The sequence below is a fragment of the Macrotis lagotis genome, chromosome 1 (genome assembly GCF_037893015.1).
Source record: "Macrotis lagotis isolate mMagLag1 chromosome 1, bilby.v1.9.chrom.fasta, whole genome shotgun sequence".
In the NCBI taxonomy this organism is placed as follows: domain Eukaryota; kingdom Metazoa; phylum Chordata; class Mammalia; order Peramelemorphia; family Peramelidae; genus Macrotis; species Macrotis lagotis.
The window spans coordinates 898243373-898266143 of NC_133658.1; the positions used below are offsets into that span (position 1 = coordinate 898243373).

Below are 22771 nucleotides of genomic sequence, written 5' to 3' on the forward strand. Positions count from 1 at the left end.
CCCTCCTTTCCTCCTTCCTTCCTTCCTTCTTTTTTCTGTCTCTATCTCTGTGACTCTTTTTCTCAATATCCTCAGCTCTGATTGGTTGGCTTACAAGTATTTAATAAATGTCTTTTTCACTCATTCACTCATATTCATTCATTCAATTGCTCTGGTTTATCCACAGAATTTTCCTTTACCATAATTGTGACGATGGCCAAATTTGTCTGAGGCATGACTTTGCCTCCATTTCCCCCCTTTTAAACCATATTTTCACTGACATATTTTATCTTTATATCACCTTTTTTCAAATATAGCCTTTCTATTCTCTTCATATCTAGTCATCCCTTGTAACAGAGATTTAAAAAGGAGGGGAAAAAAAGCCATAAATGGGTCTACCTAGTTTGTGGCCCATCTTCCCCACCCATAATTCCCCAGGTCTGATGAGCAGGGAGAGGAGGAAGATGCTGCTTCCACTTTTCCTTTCTCAGGGGGAGCTCCATGTATTCAGGCCCTTGCTGATGGTCTTGGCTTCATCCTCCTCCTTGCATGGTGTTCCCTGACATCCAGGCACTAGAGAGTCATTGGTCATGCCCTTGAGTTGGAAGGAAATAGTTCATAACTATGAGGACCCACAATATCATCTTAAAGTAAATCCCAACCTAAGGATTTTAGAGAGTTGCTTGAGATTGAGAGGTTAAGTGACTTGACCAGAGTCTCCCAGCTAATGGGTCCCTCAGGCAGGGCTAACCCCAGTTCTGCCTGTCTCCAAGTGGAGTTCTCTTGCTGATCCCTACCCAAGCTGATTCCTTAGTGTGGAGACTAAGCTCACAGAAACAAGTTGCCCTTTGCCAAGGTGAAGTTAGAAAAGGTTGGTTTTTCCATTTGCAAACTATTGGAAACCATTTTTCCCCCCAGTGGAGCCTGGGTTTGGAGTGTAGTAGTAAAGGAAGGTGGAAGGAAGGGAGGAAGGGAAGGAGGGAGGGAGGGAGGAAGGAAGGAAGGAAGGAAGGGAGGAAGGAAGGGAGGGAGGAAGGCAGGGAGGAAGGGGAAGGAAGGAAGGAAGGAAGGAAGGGAGGAAGGAAGGGAGGGAGGAAGGAGGGAGGAGGGAGGGAGGAAGGAAGGAAGGAAGGGAGGAAGGAAGGGAGGGAGGAAGGAAGGAAGGAAGGAAGGGAGGAAGGAAGGGAGGGAGGAAGGCAGGGAGGAAGGGAGGGAGGAAGGCAGGGAGGAAGGGAGGGAGGAAGGCAGGGAGGAAGGAGGGAGGAAGGAGGGAGGAAGGGAGGGAGGAAGGCAGGGAGGAAGGGATGGATGAAGACATAAATTCTGTTAGCTAAAAACTGGGTAGGATTGGATATACACTTTAAAGTGGGAAAATAAGAACTGAAGCAGTCCATCCACCCGAAAGGCTCCTGGTTGGGGACGTGTATCTCCAGAACCTTGAGAGACACAATGAAAATCCAACCAGCACTGCAATAAATCTCGATTTAGTTTGCTTTGGGATTCTTCTGCCACTGTCCTCTCCTGAGCCCTCACCTGGAACGTTAGGAACTCTGTATTTTTCAAGGCTATGTCAATGGAGTAGGGACTCTAGGAAGCCCTGGCAAGCTGGGAGAACTTCCAGGACAGCTCAGGGATGATTTCTAAGGGTCTTTTAGTGCAGAACTAGTTGAGCTAAATTAGGACTTTGGGGTGCAGGTATGGGGAGATTGGTCAACACACAGAGAGATGAATTTTTTGCCCATGCTATTCTCTGAGAATAAGTGGTGGTGAAGTGGATAGAATATCAGGCTTGAAATCAGAAAGACTCAGCTTCCTGAGTTCAAATCTGACTTCAGTCACTTACTAGCTGTGTGACCTTGGGCAAGTCACTTACTCTGTTTGCCTTGGTTTCCTCAACTGTAAAATGAGTTGGAGAAGGAAATGACAAGCCACTCCAGGTAAGAAAATCTCAAATGGTGTCACAGTCAGTCAGATATGCCTGAAAATGACAAAATTTCTAGGGGAGGACTAATATCTATACCAATACCACACAGTCTTGAAGTTGTGTATGTGTGTGTGTGTGTTTTGTTTGGTTGTTGTTTGTTTGTGTTTGTCCTTCGTTCTGGAAGAAGACCATGACATCAGGGAGGTAGTGCCATGACCTTCACATGAATTAGATTTAAATTTTTTTTTGGGGGGGGGAAGTGCTATGCTAAACCATCAGCCTCACTTTCTCCTCTGAAGTTCTCCAGTCCAGTGGCCAGACATGTATCATTATAACTGGAGATGGCCCTGGATGTGAGGCAACCAGGGTGAAGTGACTTGCCCAAGGTCACACAGCTAGTAAGGGTCAAGTTTCTGAGGCAGATTTGAACTAAGGTTCTCCTGATTTCAGAGTTGGTGCTGTATCCATTATGCCACCTAGCTGCCATACTTAATAATCACTCATAAAAGAAACCTGGAAATGGAGAAACCAAAATTTAAACCTATTTAATATAAAACTCAATCTCCATGAAACACAGACCTGCTCTAAAGGCAGGAAGACTTGGGTGGGAGTTCTTTCTCTGATACTGGTGGTGGGATCACAGGCAAATCACTTAACTTCTCTATGACCCATGCAATTCTAACATTCATAAAAAGTGGCAGAGTTCCTGCCCACAAGGAGTTTACATTCTACTGAGATACACAACATGCATGCACATAAATTAACACAAAGAATCAATAAAGTTGTAGAATGTGGTTTATCTTTTAACAATAATTTTTATTGATATCTTTTGTTTTTTCAATCATGTATGCTTTCCAATATAGCCTTTCTCCCTCTTCCCAAGAATCTCTGCCTTATAACAAAAAATAAAAAAGAGAAATGATTAATATAGTGAAACTAATCACCAAACCCACTGAAAAAGTTTGATATCATATGCAGTGATCTGTACCCACAGTTCCCCACCTTTGCTAAGTAAGGTTAAGGCACAGTTTGACCAAAGTCAGGAAAACCTTAGATAGAATCTTTCTAGCTATATAACCATGGGCAATCCAATTAACTTCTCATCCTCAGGTTTCTATATGTAAATTGGAAAAATAATAGCCTTCCCTACTTCTCAGGATTGTTGTGAGGTATATACATACATACATACATACATACATACATACATACATATATACATATATATATGTGAAATAAATAGAGTTGGGGACAGGACTGTGATTTCACTGGGATAGAGATATCTCAGAAGAGAAACCTTTTTTCTGCCAATGCAGGTCAATATTTTCTCTTTGTGTTATAGTTCTAGAGACCATGAGAAGTTAAGAAACTTCCTGAGTTAAATGCTAATAGCAGCATCAGCAGCAACAATAGTAGTAGTAGTAGTAGCAACAGTAGCAGTAATAAAAGTAGTAGTAGTACTAATAGCAGCAGAGGTGTAAGAGTAGGAGGAGGAGGAGTAATAATAGTAGTATTAGAAGTACCAGTAGTGGGGCGGCTAGGTGGCGCAGTGGATAGAGCACCAGCCCTGGAGTCAGGAGGACCTGAATTCAAACTCGAACTCAGACACTTATTAACTGCCTAGCTGTGTGACCTTGGGCAAATCACTTAATCCCACTGCCTTAAATAAATAAAAAACTAAAAAAAAAATAATAGCACCTGTCTCCCAGGGTTGTTGCGAGGGTAAAATGATATAACAGGTAAACCTTACATTGATATATATTATGATATATATATATCATATACATATTCATGAAGTAAATATATATACACATACATTTGTATATATACATTTATAGCTATTTTTTCTATAATTTTCAACATCAAATTTCCTCCCATCCCCACCCATTGAGAAGGCAAGAAATAAGATATCATTGTACATATGAAATAATGTAAAATTATTTTCACATTAGCCATGATACCATCCCCACATAAAAGCAAGAAAAAATTTAAAAGTGAAAAACGCACACTTCAATATGTATACAGGTTTCACCATTTCTCTCTCTGAAGGTGGAGAACATTTTCCACGCGTCCCCACGCGTCCTTAGAATAATCTTGGGTCATTCTCTTGAACAGAGGAGCCAAGTCTGTCAGTGTGATCATTGCTACAATGTTGCTGTTACTGTGTACAATGTTCTTCTGGTTCTCCTCACTTCACTTTGCTTGAGTTCATATAAATCTTCCCAGGTTTCTCCCCCTTATTATGTTTTTTTAGTTGTTTTTGCAAGGCAATAGGGTTAAGTGACTTGCCCAAGGTCACACAGCTAGGAAATATCTTGTGTCTGAGGTCACATTTGAACACAGGCCCTCCTGACTCCACGGCTGGTACTCTACCCACTGTACCACTACCTTCCTTCCCCTATTTTTTACAGCGCGAGAATATTCCATCACAACCCTATGCCAGAACTTGTTTAGTCATTCCTCAAATTATGTTTTATTAAAGGGAAGAATGACTGGGTGACTAATAATTAGAAGGATAAAGGACAAAGAAAGGTCTCCTATACAGGATTGTCTCTGAGTCATTATTTGAAGAGAGGCAGAGGGAGATGAGGAAGGAGTGAATTCCAGATACGGGGGACCAGGAGGATCCACACCAATGCCAAACTTGCCTGTCTTATATCACTGGAAGACAATAAGAGGGAAGGAACAATCTTTTATTTAAAGATCTATTATACTCGGGCACCGTGCTACAAATACTATTACAGATATCACAGTATTACAAATAGTATCCCATTTGATCTTTACAACAACCCAGTAAGACGGGTGTTATTATTATTATACTTATAGCTGAGGAAACTGTGGCAGGCAGGGTTTAAATGACTTGCCTACAGTCACTTATTGAATAAGTGTCTGAAGTTAAAATTGAACTCATAGTTTCTGAGTCTAGGTCCATAGTGTCACCTGGCTATCTAGGCCAGAGCCAAAAAAAACAAAAACAAAAACAAAAAACCAAACCCTATGAATGCTGATCAAATAATGACCAGAATGCTAAACTTTCCTGCTCTGGTTTCTGGGAGAGCCAAATAGAGGGGAGAGAACAGAGACAGAGAACAAGTCATAGGCCAGAGGACAGATACGTAGAATCAGTTACCAATCGGTAACAATATTATCAGCCCCCATTCTGTGTTTGGGATGCAAGGGATATCAGAGGTCACCTCCTTTGCTGGGCTGTAAGTGTCTGATAGGGGAACCGGGTTGTCTCCTGGGGCCTATGGAGGACAAGTCAGAGATTGAGGGGACAGCAAGGTGCTTGTTGGGTAGAATCTCTGGCCCGAAGTCAGGGAGACTCATCTTACTGAGTTGAAATCTGCCCTCAGATATACGCTAGCTGGGTAACTCTGGACAAGTTGCTTCCCCTTGACTGCCTCAGTTTCCTCATCTATAAAATAAGCTGGAGCTGGAAATGGCAAATCACAGCAGTATCTTTGCAAGAAAAAGCCAAGGAGGATCTAGAAAGAAAGTCAGACATGACTGAACAACAATGAAACTGAACTCTATATCCCATACAGGTGTATTCCAGGCCTCTTCTGGCTGACTAGGTGGCACAATGGATACAGCACTCACTGACTTGGAGTCAGGAAGACAAGAGTTTGAATCTAGCCTCAGACACTTGACACTTTCTAGCTGTGTGACCTTGGGCAAATCACTTAACCCTGATTGCCTTGTATCCAGGGCCATCTCCAGTCACTGGACCCAGATGGCCCTGGAGGAGAAAGTGAAGCTGGTGACTTAGCACAGCCCCCTCTCACTCAAATCCAATTCACATGCTGGTCATGGCATCACCTCCTGATCTTCTGGTCTTCTTTGAAAATGAAGGACAGGGGCGGCTAGGTGGTGCAGTGGATAAAGCACCGGCCCTGAAGTCAGGAGTACCTGGGTTCAAATCCGGCCTCTGACACTTAATAATGACCTAGCAGTGTGGCCTTGGGCAAGCCACTTAACCCCATTTGCCTTGCAAAAAAGAAAAAAAAGAAAATGAAGGACAAATATCATGATCTGGGTGACATCATACAGTCAAGAAAACCCCAAATGAGGTCACAGAGAGTTGGGCACCATTGAAAATGGCTTTGGAAGGCAGCAGGGGGAGATCTATTGTTGAGACACCCCAGCCAAAGACAGGCACACCTCCAGACCGAGATAGAGACGAGACAGACAGGAACAGAAATGGAGACAATGAGAGATAAAGAGCCCGGAGCTGGAGTTACAGAGACACAGAATGAATGAAACAGCCAGGAAAAGATTCAGAGAGACCCATAGAGACAGAGACAGAAAGGCATGGAGAGAGAGATAATGAGAGATAAAGAGCCGGGAGCTGGAGTTAAGGAGACACAGAATGAATGAAACAGTCCGTTAAAGATTCAGAGAGACCCATAGAGACAGAGACAGAGACAGAAAGGCACGGAGAGAGAGATAATGAGAGATAAAGAGCCTGGAGCTGGAGTTACTCAGAGATATAAAATGATACAGAGAAAAAGATTCAGAAAGAAGCACCTCTACCGAGACAGAGATAAAAAGAGAGACAATGAGAGATAAAGAGCCTGGAGCTGGAGTTAGTCAGAGAAAGATTCAGAGAGACCCGCAGAGACAGAGACAGAGATAGAAATAGAGACAATGAGAGATAAAGAGCCTGGAGCTGGAGTTAGAGAAAGATTCAGAAAGACCCACAGAGACAGAGAAGAGATAGAAATAGAGACAATGAGAGATAAAGAGCCTGGAACTAGAGACATAGAATGATTGAAACAGCCAGAAAGAGATTCAGAGACCTATAGAGACAGAGACAGAAAGCACAGAGAGACAGAGACAATGAGAGATAAAGAGCCTGGAGCTGGAGTTAGAGAAAGATTCAGAGAGACCCGCAGAGACAGAGACAGAGATAGAAATAGAGACAATGAGAGATAAAGAGCCTGGAGCTGGAGTTACTCAGAGACACAGAATAAGTCCGAGAAGGATCCAGAGCCCCCCCACCCCCTCCCCAGAGATGGCCCAGAGATTCAGAGCTACTGAGTCAGGAGCGAGCGCCCTACGGAAGCTGAGAAGCAGAGCCGCCGTGGGGGGGGCACACGGACTGGGGGAGGGGGCCAGCCCCCCGCCGGCTCCTCCCACGCGGGACCCTGCCCAGATTCGGGGCCGCGGGGCCTGAGATCGGGACGGGGGGGGGGGGGACCCAGCCACCCTGGGCTGGCGAGGGGACGGCGGGGGGCGCCGGGGCTGCGGTCCCTTTAACTCGGCCCCGAGCCACGCGCAGAGACGTCGCGAGGGGGCGGGAGGCGGGGCCGGCGCGGCGGCGGGCGGGGGCCGAGCGCTGGGACTGGGCCGGGCGCGGAGGCTCGGGGCGGGGAGGGGGCGTCCCGGAGGGAGGGGCGCCGGGCGGAGGCCGGCGGGGAGGCGGGGGGGGGGGGCCCGGGGGCAGGGGGCCGGGCCTGGCCGGGCGGGGCGGCCGCATTACTCACGCCGCTCGTCGCAGGGCGCGGGGGGCCCCCCGATCCGGGCTCGGCGCTCGCCTGTCTGCGGCCCGCCCGGGCTCCGGCTCCCGCCGCCGCGGCCCTTCGGAGCTCCACCGGACCCCGGCCCGTCCCCCCCCCCGCCCCCCGCCGCAGGGCGGGCGGCCCCGGCTCCCGCACCCCCTCCCCCCCGGCGCGCCCGGGCCGGGGCGCGGATGGGCGGCCGCGGGGGCAGCGCGGGGGGCAGCAGCCGGCGCGCCGCCTCCGCCCGCCCCTCGGCCTCGGCCTCCCCCTGCGGCCGGCCCCGGGCCCCGCGCTGAAGCCGCCCCCCGCCCCGCCTGTGCCCCCGGCGCCCCGGCCCCGGGCCCCCCCCGGGCCGCCCCCCATGGCGGAGACCAAGATCATCTACCACATGGACGAGGAGGAGACGCCCTACCTGGTCAAGCTGCCCGTGGCCCCCGAGCGGGTCACGCTGGCCGACTTCAAGAGCGTGCTCAGCAGCCGGCCGGCGCACTGCTACAAGTTCTTCTTCAAGTCCATGGACCAGGACTTCGGGTCAGTGGCGCCCCGGGGGGGCCGTGCCGCCGCCGCGCGGGCCTCGCCGCCTCGGGCCTTGTTTCGGCCGCCGGGCCCGGGCTGTGCCCGGGGCTGGCTCCGGCTCCGGCTCTGGCCTTGTCTGTCCCTTTCTCTGCCCCTGCGCCTGGCCGGCTCCGGCCGTGTCTGGCCCTGTGCCTGTCTCTGGTCGCAACTGTCTCTGCTTCAGTCCCTGTCACTGGCCTTGTCTCTGGCCCTGGCCCTGGCCCTGTCTCTGCTTCTGTCTCTGTCACTGGACTTGTCTCTGGCCCTGGCCCTGTCTCTGTCTCTGCTTCAGTCTCTGTCACCAGCTTTGTCTCTGGCCCTGGCCCTGTCTCTGTCTCTGCTTCAGTCTCTGTCACTGGCCTTGGCTCTGGCCCTGGCCCTGTCTCTGGCCCTGGCCCTGTCTCTGTCACTGGCCTTGTCTCTGGCCCTGGCCCTGGCCCTGTCTCTGCTTCTGTCTCTGTCACTGGCCTTGTCTCTGGCCCTGGCCCTGGCCCTGTCTCTGGCCCTGTTCCTGTCTCTGGTCCTGTCTGTCTCTGCTTCTGTCTCTGTCACTGGCCTTGTCTCTGGCCCTGGCCCTGGCCCTGTCTCTGCTTCTGTCTCTGTCACTGGCCTTGTCTCTGGCCCTGGCCCTGTCTCTGTCTCTGCTTCTGTCTCTGTCACTGGCCTTGTCTCTGGCCCTGGCCCTGGCCCTGTCTCTGCTTCTGTCTCTGTCACTGGCCTTGTCTCTGGCCCTGGCCCTGTCTCTGTCTCTGCTTCAGTCTCTGTCACTGGCTTTGTCTCTGGCCCTGGCCCTGTCTCTGGCCCTGGCCCTGGCCCTGTCTCTGTCTCTGTTTCAGTCTCTGTCACTGGCCTTGTCTCTGGCCCTGGCCCTGGCCCTGTTCCTGTCTCCGGGAGGGGGTGATTTGGAGGGTCCAAACCTCTCCCTACCCTGGGGCACCTGTTCTCTGACAGAAGGGTGGAGCCTCTGGCTGGGGGCCTTTTGCCCTCTCCTGTTGTTTGTTCAGCTTGGTGTGTGCATGGCATTGGGGTTCGGGGTGCTACAGATTGACTGGGGTGAAGTAAGCCACCCTGTTCCTGGGAGGGAGGGGCATAGAAGTATTTAAGTGCGGGGAGAAGGCCAGATCTGCCTTCCTCCCTCCTCCGTTGGAGCGTCAGCCTTGGTGGACGGTGGGTGGGGGAAGATGGGCTCCGTTCAGCCCTGGCAGGGTTTTTTGCCCTCTCGGAATCCAGGCTGGCTGGGCACCCGGGGCTCTGTCCCAGAAGGCCAGGCTGGGTTGCTGAAGCTAACATGGCTGCCCCATCCAGAAGGCCCTAGCAGCTGGGGAGGTACCCAGAGTTGGGGGGGGGGGGAAGTGCACCACTGTAGAGGCAACTATACACTCCCATATAGACCAATTCCTGCCCCCCATCTCTCAGATATCAGAGGAATAGCTTCCACCTTCCCCCAAACCTAAGAGACAAGGCCCAACTCCCTCCATTTCTCAGGGTCTTCTTTCAGCATCCAGATTGATGAGTGGGGGCTAGGACTGTGCCACGGCTGAAACCAGGACTGCTCCTCTCCTTCCCCAGAATCCTTCCTGGGGGAGAGAGGTCAGACCCTGTTTCTAGGTGTCAGCACCGTGGCTGCCCACCAGAGCGGCTGCCTGGGATTTAAGGATCCATTCTCTGGAGCCCAGGCTCTGCTGGGAACCTGTTACTTATCTTAACCTTATTGTCACTGATGGAAAGGAAAGGAGAATTACTAATCTGCTTTCTTAGGAGGGACAGTTAGCCAGGGTGGCCCTTCTAGGGTCAGAGGTGAGGGGCCTTTTACTGGGACTGATTCTTTGCTGGCCAGGCCTGATTGAGACTGTCCCTGGCCCTCCTCTAGGCTTGACTAGTTGGCCTCTCTCCTATTGATTAGAACTGCTAGGGCCACTGCCTCTGCCCTTGTTTACCAGTCACTTTCTGAGTTTGACATTGAAAATCATTTCCTGGTTCTCCACATGGTTGCCTGCTGCCTCTGGCCCTGAACTATGGGGCTGCCTGCTTCTGGTGAGGATTTGGGGAGTTGAGACTTCCACCTGAGCGGCATTGAACTCCTCTCTGGGAAGGACTGGGGAGCCAAGGCATGGGGGGAGGGGTAGACAGGTGCCAATCCATGGGTGTCAGACTCTGGTAGAAAATGGGGATCTCTGGGGCAGCTAGGTGGCTCAGTGGATAGAGCACTGGCCTGGAGTCAGGAGTATCTGAGTTCAAATGCAGCCTCAGACAGTTAATAATTACCTAGCTGTGTGGCCTTGGGCAAGTTACTTAACCCCATTGCCTTCCCCCCCAAAAAAAGAAAATGGGGATCTCTGTTGAGGAAAAGTACTTGACTTGAAAGCTCCATATTAACAGTATCTATGTTCTATTGTATTTTTGATTATTTTGAAAATTATTTCCCAATTACATTTTAATAGGCTTCTGGCCTCACTCTGAACCGATGCCCTGGGGACCGTGTATTTGGCCACGCTGTTATATAGTAGAAAAGAGCTGGCTTTGGAGACTGGAGGGCTGGATTTGAATCCCAGGAGCCAAATAGAATTCTTCGATTTTTTATGAGCTGTATCAGCAACTATAGAATGTTAAGATTGGAAGGGACCTGAGAGAGAATGTCTTCCACTTCCAAATTGTATGATTTGGGGTAAGTTGTTTCCCCTTTCTGGGTGTCAGTTTCCTCATCTGCAAAATGAAGGGGCTGGGCCAGATGGCCCCCAAGGTCATCCTCACATCTGTAAATTTTGTGGTCTCTTTCTGCTCCCCCCAGCAGGGAACTCTTTCATCATAGGGTTGAGAACTAATTTCCATCGATTGGAGACCTTCCTTCCTTTTCTTCTCCCTCCTTCCCTTCCCCCCCAAAACAGAGAGAACTCCAGGTCCCTTTCTTTGGGTCCTGGGCTGGAGACCCAGGACACCGGTATCTGTTTAGCTGTGAGATTAGAAGTTTCCTTCTGCTGGACAGCGCTGAGGGCCCCCTCCTTCCAGGTTTTATTGGCTGGGATGTTCTGCTACTGAAATGAGTCTTGGCCATTGGAGGAGGGGCGTCAAGATTTCCCCCTCCCCCTCAATCTCTGTGCAAACTGCAGCCTGGTTTTGGAAGTGGCTTTTGGAAACTCCTTTGTGGGGTTGGGATCTTGTACTCTGGCCTTGACCCCCAAGACTCAAGATTGGGGTTACAAAAAAGAATTGGTGGATCTGGTGAATGATTAGGTTGGGCACATCCACCTTCTGATGACCCAGGCTCCATGGATGTTTGCAAAGACTGGGCTTGGCCTTTTCTGTCTGGCCTGCCATCTCTGAGAGTGGGGGTTGGGGGTGGAAAGTGTGTGTGTGTGTTTCTGTTGGAGGGGAGTTTGCTGGTCTCTGTTCTGCTTGATTGCTTATAGTAGCAGGTTCTGTTAAGCCCTCGGTTTGCTCTGAGACTGGGAGAACTCTAGGGAGAAGGGGTGACTGCCACAAAAAGATTGCATTCCCCAGATCTTGGTTAGGCCTTTGAACACTCCAACCTCAGGTGACCCATTCCCCCCCAACCTTCAGGCTTTTCCCTTCTGCTGATTCCAAGGGCCAGCCAGAGGCTCCTTCTCAGCCTGGATCTCCACTCCTTCTCTTCTCTCTGGTCACCACCTCTAGATAATGGAAAAACGACTGGATCGAGTGGGAGAACACAGATTTCAATCTTGATTTTGCTTCCTTCCCTTCCTGGAGCTTTAGGGGATCTCTGCTTTTCCAGTGGGGAGCTTGTGTGCTGGGTTTAGCACCCCTACCTCCCTAGTCTCTCAGTTCTCAGCTCATCCTGAAAATTAGTCCTGGGCTTTAGAAAGGAGAGTTTTTGGAGAAGGGACTTGGATTTGGAGTTAGGGGGCTCTCCTACCTGTAGATCCAGGGAAACTGAGGGTCTTCCTTGCCACCTCTGCAATCCTCCCATCCCTCCACCTGTTTCCATTAGAAATACATTCCTGGTGGAAGAATTACCAGGTTAGGTGTCAGAGACTTGGGCTCTCTTTCTGGATTTCCTCAGATTTAATGTGTGACCCGACCCAATCCCTGCCCTTCTCTAGACCTCTGTTTTACCCTCCTGTTGGACGAGCTGCTTTCTGTGTCCCCTCCTTGCTCTGACAAGATAGGAATCCTAATTAGTGTCCCTGCTTCTAGTCTCCAATCCAGCCTCATATACTCAAAAACTCCAGGGAATCTCTGATCCCATCGATTTGGAGAATTCTTCAGACAATGCAGATCAAACAAAATCTACTTGTCCTTGTCTTCTCATTAGTTTGCCCCTGGGGGTCCACCTAAAGCACTGGGGGCCTCCCTCAGTTTCTTGTGAGGGTACCAGTGGAGGCTTTAGGGTATCCAGCTGTCATCATCTACCTGGGTTAAGTCTTTTGCATAGCTACCACAAATCATTTCAAGTCTGAACAGGTTACTCCCCTGCTCAAAAGTCATCAGTGGCTCCCTATTGTATTATCAATATATATACTTTAATGGCCTGGCATTTAAAGCCCTCCACAGTCTATTCAGATATTCTCCACTGCTCCACTTCATACAGCTTTCCTCCTTTTTAGCCAAACTGCTTTGGAGTTTAGTATCTCCTGCACTGTCCTGGGAATAGTCCCTCTCTCCATCTCTGCCATTAAGAGTAGTCAGAGAAGCATTTATTAAGGTGCTCACTGCTGCTAGGGCTCAGCTCAGGTGCATCTTCATAGGGATGCCTTTCTTGATAACTTCCCTCTCTCTCCCCTCTTCTCTATTGCCAGTTCCTTCTCTTCCTCTTCAAATTTGTTGTTCAGTTGTCCTCTACTCTTCATCTCATTTGGGTTTTCTGGGCAAAGATACTGGAATGATTTGCCATTTCCTTCTCCAGATGAAGAAACTGAGGCAACAGTGTTAAGGGACTTGTCCAGGGTTTCACAACTAGTAAGTGTCTGAGGCTGGATTTGAACTCAGGTTGTTCCTGACTCCACATACAGCTTTCCAAGCCCTCTGGCACCACCTACCTTCTCTACCTCTATTTCCTTAATATTTGATTAAAAGCTTCTTGAGGGCAGGAAGTGATTTTGATAGAGCCAAAACAGAAAAGCCATGGAATCCAAGCCCTTCATTTTACAGATGAGGAAACTGAGTCAGAGAGCCATGAAATGACTTGCCTGGGGCCCAAGGGCTTCATTTTTTCTTTGCAACCTCAATTGATTAAGCCATATAGTAATTAATTAATAAATGTTTGTGTTCTCTGATTATAATGGCAGCATCTAACGTCATAGAATATTAGAGCAGTAAATTATACCTGGGTGGGGGGAGCTCACCTCTTCCAAGGGTTCTTAACCTTGAGCCATGAGTTTTTTTTTAATATATTTTGCTAACTATTTCAATCTAATCAGTTTTCTTTGTAAGCTTATGGATTTAGGCATTTAACAATATTATTCAGGGAAGCAATCTATGTCCTGAACACAAAATTAGGTTAAGGACTCATAAGAAATTAGAAATAGGGAAGCTGAGGCCAGAGTCATGCCGCTTGTAAGTTACAGAGAAGGAGTTTAAGCCGGGGTTCTCTGGCCAAGATATGGGGTTCTTTCCCATTATTCTGGGATCCCTTATAGGAACTACAATCAAATTCCTGGTCTTTTGCAATGATAGGGTGGGGGAGGGAATTGGATTAGAGGACAGGTTAACCTGTACTCCTGCCCCGAAAGAGCTAGCCAAAGGGACGTGCTCTGGCCAGAGCCCGACTGGAATCTGTGGGGCAGGGAGTCAGATAAACCAGTTGCACAGTCAGCTTTCAGCTGTCCATCTGCTATGATGTTTGTGTACTGTCTGTTTGCCCCTCAGTGGTGAGGGCTGGTGACAGATTCCTTCAAACCTTTTGTCCTCCTCTGCCCTCCATACGATCATGGGGTCCAAGGTTGAATTGCAGAGCAGGTGCTGGTCCGGTTTTGGTGGGAGGCATTTCCTTGTTGGGAACGCCCTGCAAGCAAGAAACAAACTACCAGGATGACCCAGAAGGGGCAATATGGAAATGTGACTGGGTGGCTCAGTGGATAGAGCCCCAGGCTTGGAGACAGGAGGATCTGAATTCAGATCTAGCCTCAGACACTTCCTAGCTGGGTGATCTTGGGCAAGGCACTTCACCCTCTTAGCCTCAGTTTCCTCATCTATAAAATGAATTGGAGAAGGAAATGGTAAACCATAGACTTTGTGGCCCTGAGCAAGTCACTTAACCTTTTTCAGTTTCCTCATCTAGAGAAGGAAGTGGCAAACCACTCCAGGATCTCTGCCAAGAAAACCCCCAGTGGGTCACAGAGCTAGACACCATTGAAAGGACTGAACAGTAAAAATAAAGGTGAATTATATTATCTAATTGTATTTTTCCAACAACTCGGGGAAGGAAGTGCTGTTATTATTGTCATTCTTGTTTTGCAGATAAGGAAACTGAGGCTGAGAGAGATAAAGTGGCTCATTCAGCCTCAGGCAGCCAGGAATGTGTCAGGAATGTCCTTCAGGAAATTGAGAACCCAATTCTTCCTAGGACACTATCCTTTAGTCCTATATCTGCTTTTTCTAATTCAGGGTTTTTTGCCTTGCCCTAGAGCTCTGCAAAACCTAAAAATAATTATTATGTTTCTTATTACTCAGGTCCCTTCAGCCTGGATTGTGGCCACCCCATCCACGCCCCATCATTCCTTTTTCCCTGTACCTATCCAAAATGTCCTGGGCCTTGGGGGTGGAGCCAGTAGAACCTGGGGTGGGGGGAAGGTGAGGATAGAGCAATTATTTCTCTTTGGGGCTCTGTTTGCCTGGATTCTGGATTTGGGGTTGCTTTACCCAGTGACCACAGGCAGAGGCTGACGAGGCCAAGGTCAGGATGTTTGGCTTGTGGGGAGCCAGGCAAGGGTTGGTAGCCTGGGTCAGTGCTGGCCTTTGCCCTCCACCTCCTGTGGCTGCTTGCACTGGAGGGAGACGGGGCGGGTCAGGAGCGTGGCTGGCTCAGTTCAAGCACAAATCCTTTCCTGTGGGAACAAAAGAGCCGCTATCCAGAAATGTCAGCACTGAGGAGGGCTCCCAGGCCATGGAAGCAGAACTGGAAGAGACCCCAGCAACCTACACTCCCCCAAAGATTCCCAGTGAGAGCTCCCTAACAGGTGATTGTTGGGCTTCACTCCTCATCTGGTTTTTGCTTTTTTAATTTCGATAACTATTTGATTTCTAATTGGTTTCTTTTATAATCCTATGTGTAGTTTATTTTATGTACTTATTATAATTCTAATAAGGGGCCCCATAGGCTTCAGCAACCTGACAAAAGGGAGGAGGACCCCAGTTAAAGACTTCCCAAAGCAGTTCCTTATCCTTTGAAGAGATCTGTCAGTGTTGGAGAGCTTTGCCGAAATTTGCTACTTTCCAACTTCCATCCAGTGTTCCCAGTTCTTCTGCCTGGGACCAAGCAGGGCAGCCCTGAGTCTTCATGACCTCATTTTGGGTTTTCTTGGCCGGGATACTGAAGTCGTTTACCATTTCCTTTTCCAAGCAAACTGAGGCAAACACTGCTAAGTGCTTTGCCCTGAGTCACTTCGCTAGTGGCTTTCTATTTCCTTTTCCAGCTCATTTTACAGATGAGGAAATTGAGGACAACGGGGTGAAGTGATTTGTCCAGGGTCACACAGCTGAGACCAGATTTGAACTAGAGGCAATGAGTCTTCCAGACTCCAGGCCTGATATACTATGTACTGTGCCCTCTCTCTCAGGTGCTCTACTAGCCTTCAAAGACTGGCAGATACCCTCCCACTCCCCCTTCATCCCCTAACACCCCTCCCCAATCCCAGCCCCAGGATTAGCATCCCCCCTACTCCTTCTTTGAATAGTCTTTTTTTTTTTTTTTTTTTTTTTTTTTAGGTTTTTGCAAGGCAAATGGGATTAAGTGGCTTGCCCTAGGCCACACAGCTAGGTCATTATTAAGTGTCTGAGACTGGATTTGAACCCAGGTACTCCTGACTCCAGAGCCAGTGCTCTATCCACTGCTCCACCTAGCCACCCCCTAGTCTTTTGTTCTTAATAGTTCTTAAAGGTAGGACCCAGAGCTGATCATCTCACTCTGGTTGCCTCTAATCAAGGCAGAAAAACACTTTCCCTAGTCTGGGACCCTGTTTCTCTTAACAAACTCAACCAATGGTATTATTAACTTTTTTTTTCTTTAATCACCATGTCACAGTTTTGACTTGGTTTGACCTTGCTGTCCACTAACACTGAGGTTTTTTTTTTAGATGAATTGCTATGAAATAATGAATGAATACCCAGGTTTTCTCACTGGGGTTCATTTAGGTCCCTACTTGATTTGTTTGTTTTTTTAGGTTTTTGCAAGGCAAATGGAGTTAAGTGGCTTGCCCAAGGCCCCACAGTTAGGTCATTATTAAATGTCTGAGGGCAGATTTGAAATCAGGTACTCCTGACTCCAGGGCCGGTGCTTTATCCACTGCACCATCTAGCCGCCCCTAGGTCCCTACTTGGAAGTCCTGTTTACCTTCCCTGAGACTGTCTCTGAATACCCTTGAATTGATTAGCCATCTTCTGTCCTCCTTTACTCCATTGGGGAGGGACACAAGGGGAGAACAGATGACTCATAAGGATCTAGCCCCTAAGCATAGATGACCCTCAAGAATCTTTTCCTGGTCGGTCACCTAGGATTCTGGTTACTGTGGTCCAGGCTAGTTCTCAGGATAAGCCTTTTCTATATAATCTTTCATGTATCATATTTAGCTCCTCCGCAGGCTGTCTTTCTCCTCACTTCCAGCCTTAGATTCATTTATCTTTATATAGGGAATAGCCCCTACTCCTCTCTTCCTGGCTACCCCTGAGTATTGGAGACCCTTAAAGTGGGGGCTGTTTTGTCTTGATATGTTTGACCCAAAGAGGATGCTTATAGAATTGAATCAAATCCAGGTCCAAGTCTTGCTGATCCTCAAAGAAACTCTGCCCAAAGAAACTAGCTTTAGCTAGTCATTCAGTGTAAGGTATTTCTCACACATCTGTTAGATTGCAAGCTCCTTGAAGACAGGGATTGACTTTGACCTCCTTTGGTATTCTCAGACAGTTAATAAATATTTGTGGATTGGTTGGCATAGGATGTGTGAGGCGCTGTGGCAAATGCTCAAGATAAAGACAGGCAATCCCTAACCTGTGAATGGGGAAAGACCTCGGGCAAACACCCACGTGTTACAAGATGAGGAGGATGAATGGAGGGGGCATGGGGAAAGGCTTCCTTCCATGAGGAACTGGCTTTGATATCCTTAAGACTAAGCTTCCCCAGACACTGAGTTGTGGAATCTTTAGGGATGTCCCTCCCCATCTTTGGGCATCTTTGGTCTCTCCCCTGGTGGATGCCAACATTTCCATCCTTATGCTTCATCCTCTCTGTGGATACCTTTGATCCTTCCCCTGAGGATGGTCCTCAGTCATTCAGGCCATGGTGTGAATGAGTTGCTAGACGCCTTTCTTTAGAAGAGGCTCATATGAGAGAGTCAAGTCCACCAACATTTTATTAAAGTGCTGACTTTCTGCCAAACTAAGTCTGAGGCGGGGAAAAGGTCACCCGCTTTGGCCATCTCAGGGTTTTTTCAGGGGGCCTCCTCCCTGAGTCTTGCCTCTTCATATCCCAAGTGCACCAGAGAGAGTGAATTCCTCCTTGGGGTGGATCTGTGGGGGTGGAGTTCAAGGGTTAGGCAGAGCTTTGAATTGGATGCCCCCCCAAACACACCCCCTAATCAGGTGGGGCTTTGGATCTCGCCAAGAATTTCCCTGGTCGCGAAATTATGGGGGCAGGTACATCATTGTGGGAGCCAGGAGCAGGGTAAGGGAATTGGGGGGTAGGGGGTGTGTCTGCTGAGGCTTAATGTTCCTTGATAATTAGTCCTGCCAGCTAAAGGAGATTAATTACAGAGAGAGAGAAAGGTAGGATCTAGACTCTGATCCTAATATAAAGGGAAGTAAGGCTTAGTTCTGAGGAATGGGTGGGTTTCCCCGCTTTGTCATCACCCTTGTAAGGAAGCGCTCCATTTCTTTCTGCTTTTGCTTGGGTCCATGCCTGCCTCCCTGGGTCCTGCAGAGAATGGAGTGTGTGTGGCCTGGGTCTCTCTCCAGGTAATGAACCTTCCTGTGCTGGAGCCCAGGGTCCCTCATTGGCCCAGCAGACCCCAGCCCCTGCTGTGAGTTCGAGGGAGACACAACTGGAGGGGGAAGCAGAGATTACAAGGAGTCTCTACTCTGTTTCTGTAGAAAACAGTATATATGGTTTTTACCTTCTGAGTCACCTTGCACAAATCAATTAATCTTTGTTCCTCGATTTCCTTATTTGTAAAGTGAAAGGGGTTGAGCTAAGTAATTTCTGAGATTCTTGATTTTCATAATGTCTGTAATTCATATCCCCCCCCTCCCATTTGGGGAAACCTATGGACTCCTCAGTATAATAGAATACATAGAATAAATCTACAGGAATGTGAAGGAAACCAATTTTATTTTTATTGAAATACAATTATGAACGTATTTTCCAAAAAATCTTTGAAGTTCACAGGCTTTAGGAAACGGTCCTTTCTTGCTCTAAATTAATGATGGGTCTGTCCCAAATCCCTTGGTATAGGTACCTGGACCCTCTCCAGCCCCTTCCCCCCCACCCCCTCCAGCCAGTCCTTACAAGTGGATCAGGGAATTCTGGTTCCATTTTGGTTTTGTTTTTTTTTTTTGTTTTGTTTTTTTTTGATGAAGCTGAGATTTACTCAGTATTTCTAGTATAAGGTATACTCCCTTTGAGAAAACTTCCTTTACCAGTGCAGGATGCCATCTGCTTCCTACAATTTCTCATTTTAGAGAGTTCTCTGGGACACAAAGTTTAAGTAACTTGCCCAGGGTCACACAGCCAAGATTTGTCAAGGGCCAGGGCCAGCACCCTGGCAGCCTCTCTATTTGTTCTACTTTGCAGACGAGTTAAACTGAGGCCCAGTATCCCATATCCTTTAGAATGAGCATTAGAGGCATGAGGTGGGGGTATACTCTACTCTGGGGATGTTCCAAGCAGGAAGCAAGACTGGTTGGAAGGGTGGCTGGGCCAAAAGGGTAGGGGGAGCCCACTGCTTTGTGGGGGAAGGGAGGAGGCCTTGGGAGGCTTTCTGAGCCTGAGCCAGGCCAAAATGGGCTAAGGACCTCACAGGGTGAAGCATGAATGGCCTTCAGTTACCGTGGGAACCTTAGGAGCTGGAGGTTCCTGCCCGGCTGCAAAGCAACTTTCCATGTCTGTGTTGACCTGAAAGCTTCTCCTGCCCTGGATGGGTTAGGAGGTAGAGAGACCAGAGCAGGGGGCCTGTGTGGGGCCTGGGATGAACTGGACCAGGCCAAGCTGGGCTGGGCTGAACTGGGCTGGACTTTGTTATTCCTCTTGGGGAGCTGAGGGAGAGTGCAGGAGAAGTTCGAGATGGGGAGGGACTTGGCCAGCCTGGTATCCCTGAAGGGCCTCACTCCATGGGCCTAAGGAGTTGGGACCACCAACAAAAAGGAAATGTTGCCTGCCCTCAAGGGGTCTTCTTCTGCTTTAACAAACTATACAGAATAATAACAGGTAAAGTGATTTACTGGGGAACTAGGGGAATCTGGGAGGGTCTCTTGAAGGAGATGGAGAGGAGGAGGAGGGTCTTCGTAGACTGGGAAGAATAGCCTGTACTTAGTGAAAGCCAAAGTAATTCCTACCCTCAGAGAGTTTATATTCTGGGGTAGGAGGGAGAATTACATAATAGAAGATTACAGATAGAATAGTGGAGACTGAAACAGAAGGAGGAAGAGAGAGAAGAGGAGGAGGAGGAGGAGGAGAGAAAGAGAAAAAGAAAGGGAGAGAGGCAGAGACAAAAATGGGAGGACAAAGGAAATCTGGAGGTGATGAGTCTCCTAGATTCAGGGTAATGAGGTGAGTAGCCTTCCTGCCTCTCCCCTTCCATTGGCCTCCCAAGATGACTGCCCAGATGGAGAAGCCGCCCTTTTCCAGGGCCAGGGAACCCAAACCTTGGGGCTCCACAGATAGTTCACCCAGCAGACATTTTCTGTGTGTTCTCTAGGTTCTGGACCAAGGTGGTTATTGGGACTCCTCTCTATGTTCTAGATAGAGAAACTGAGGTCCCATTGGAAGAGACTGGGCCCTCAGGGAGGCTGAGTGTGTGTGTTCAAGAATGGACATGGCAGTGGCTAGGTGGTACAGTGGATAGAGCACTGGCCCTGGAGTCAGGAGGACCTGAGTTCAAATCTGGCCTCAGACACTTAATAATAACCTAGCTGTGTGACCTTGGGCAAGCCACTTAACCCCATTGCCATGCAAAAACCTTTAAAAAAAAAGAATGGACATGCTGGCATGGGGCCTTAGGTCACCTCCTCTTGTTTCTATAGGGGATGGGGGAGCAGTTAAAAACTCCAGGACCCCTTTTTCTTAGCTAGTATTTAAATGGTGCTTTAAAGTTTGCTTTCCATTTACTGTCATTTAATTCTTACATCAACCCTATGAGACAACCCTATCCTCTTTTTACAGGTGAGGAAACTGAGGCTGAGTGGCTCTCCAAGGGTCATGAACTCAGGTCTTCCTTATTCCAGGTCTTTAACTTGACCCCTCCTCATCCAGCTAGGTTTCATCCCTCATCCTTTCCTTCTCCCCCCCCCCCCCACTGCACCCCCCCCCCCATGTTTCCTTCCCTCCCTGAGTCATTTGGGAGCTGTTGGGTCTTGAAGGCTTTGGGTGAGTCATGAGCGTGGAGAAGGGGAGAGGGGAGAGAAGAGGGAGGTTTACCTCTGGATACCTGCTTTGATACTTTAAAGGGACCCCTTGTGCTAAGAGGGAATCTGAGGGGGATGGAGGGCTACATTCCCCTTTTTAGCCCCTTTTTGACCTCTCCAGACCTAAATAACCACCCCCACTGTCACTAGCTGTAGGTGACTTTCCCCTTGGCCCTGCCCACTCTGGGACCATGCCCCACCCAGGGCCATGCCCACTCTGGGCTCCGCCTTGGCCACAGCCTCTCACTGGAGTCTGAGCCCAGCCCTGAGGCCCTTCTCACACCTGGGCCTCCAGCTCTGGGCTGAGACAGCCTGGAAGCAGTTGCCTAGAGATCTGGGTGGAAAGTCTGGGTAATGGGCATAGAAAAGAACCTGCCCTCTGCCAGACATTGTGCTAGGTGTACAAGTATGATCGTGTTTGGTCCTCTCTACAGTCCTGGGAGGCAAGTGTTCCCCATGGGGACACCAAGATAGCCAGAGCTTAAATGACTCTACCAAGGTCATTCACCTATTGAGGGCTAGATTTGAACTCAGGTCTTCATGACTCCAGGCTCAGTCCTCTGTTCACCCTGCTACCTGGATGGAAGGGGACAGTAAGGTATGCCAAGCTCAAGATGTAGTTAGCTGTGGCTTTCATGATCCCTTCCACCACTACAGATCCCCTCGGCCCATAGATGCCAATCTGAGGTCTGCCTTCAGCAACAGGGATCAGACTTTTTCTGCTTGGTGTCCAGAGAGGCACATCAGACTGGGCAAAGGTGCACTGGAATGTCCCTGGCCCTCCCAGGAGGTTTCTGGGTCAGGTATGGTTGAACTTGCCAATCACAGCTGTCCTTCCCTGCTCCATTACTCTGGTGGTAGAGGGGGAAAAATCTTAAGGGTCAACTTGTCCAGTCTCCTGCCTCTGGGCAGTCCCTGGCTTGGCTGTGAGGCAAGCAGTGTGAAGAGATTAGGGCTGTCGTGCTGGTGGCAGCAGTGGAGGGGGAGGGGAGTTGGGAAATAGGTTGTGGTTTGGGCTTGAAGAACCTGTTGGACGGTTGGCTTTCAGGGCCCTGGAGGAGGGAGCTCTGCAGTGCTGAGGACAGGCTGCTGGCCTGGGTGTCCCGCTCCCCAAACTCAGGGTCTGAAGGTGGAGTGGGCTGGGGTGGGGGGAAGCTCTCATGATGGTGGCAAGGCAGGAGGAGCCATTGTCCCTGAAGGAGGAAGAGATGTGTTCCAAGAGGCAGAACAGGATTCTGAATCAATGCATCAGTAAGCTTTGCTTGGGGACACATATGTGAAAATGAGACCATCTCTGCCCTCAGGGGAGAAACTAAGGACCCAGAAAAGTCCACACAACCCAAGTAATTTGGGAATAGGTGGGGGAAGGCAATAGCTAGGGGACAGAAAAAGTCAACAAAGGGATCTTCTTAAAGGTCAGGTCTAACCATGTCTCCGCCCCTACTCTGTGAACTGGTGGCTCCCTAAACCTTCCTAACCTGTTTCCCCACATTTCCAGTTCTCTAGTCCCCTACAACTCCCCCCCTCCCAATTCTTTGATCCATTGACACTGCTCTTCGCCTGTTCCTCAAACAAGACGCTCCATTTCCCACCTCTGGACATTTCCCCAGGCTGTCCCCAGTCCTGAAAGAGCTCTCCCTCCTTAAATCCTGCCTCCTGCCTTTCTTCAAGTCCTAGCTAAATTCCCACAGAAGCCTTTCCCAATCCCCCTTAGAGCTAAATTGACTTCCTTGGGCTAGTTATTTTGGGGGGGGGGGCTTCTGTCTATATTTTATTGGTATGTAGTTTTTTTGCATGTTGTCTCTGCCATTACATTGTGAGCCCTCTTTTTTTTTCTTTTGGAGGCCGCTGGGATTAAGTGACTTGCTTAGGGTCCTACACCTAGTGCCGTCTGAGATTGAATTTGAACTCAAGTCTTCCTGATTCTAGGTCTAGTGCTCTGGCTGCTGAGCCCCCTGTAAGCCACCAACACTGTAAGGATTCACTCTATTACTGTAGCCAGAGG

The 22771-nt window shown here is 49.0% G+C and overlaps 1 protein-coding gene across 3 annotated transcripts in view; it reads left to right on the forward strand.

Moving 5' to 3' along the window:
* The first annotated feature begins 7709 nt into the window (after positions 1–7709).
* Positions 7710–22771, forward strand: part of DVL1 (dishevelled segment polarity protein 1) — a 44521-nt gene continuing 29459 nt past the window's right edge. For 2 of the 3 annotated variants that reach the window (XM_074218751.1, XM_074218752.1), the window contains exon 1: positions 7710–7935. In XM_074218751.1, the coding sequence (XP_074074852.1) occupies positions 7766–7935 (170 nt within the window). In that variant the 5' untranslated portion in view covers positions 7710–7765. Of the gene's footprint in view, positions 7936–20678; positions 21570–22771 lie in introns of those variants that run through there. The other variant, XM_074218753.1, reaches the window with a different exon arrangement.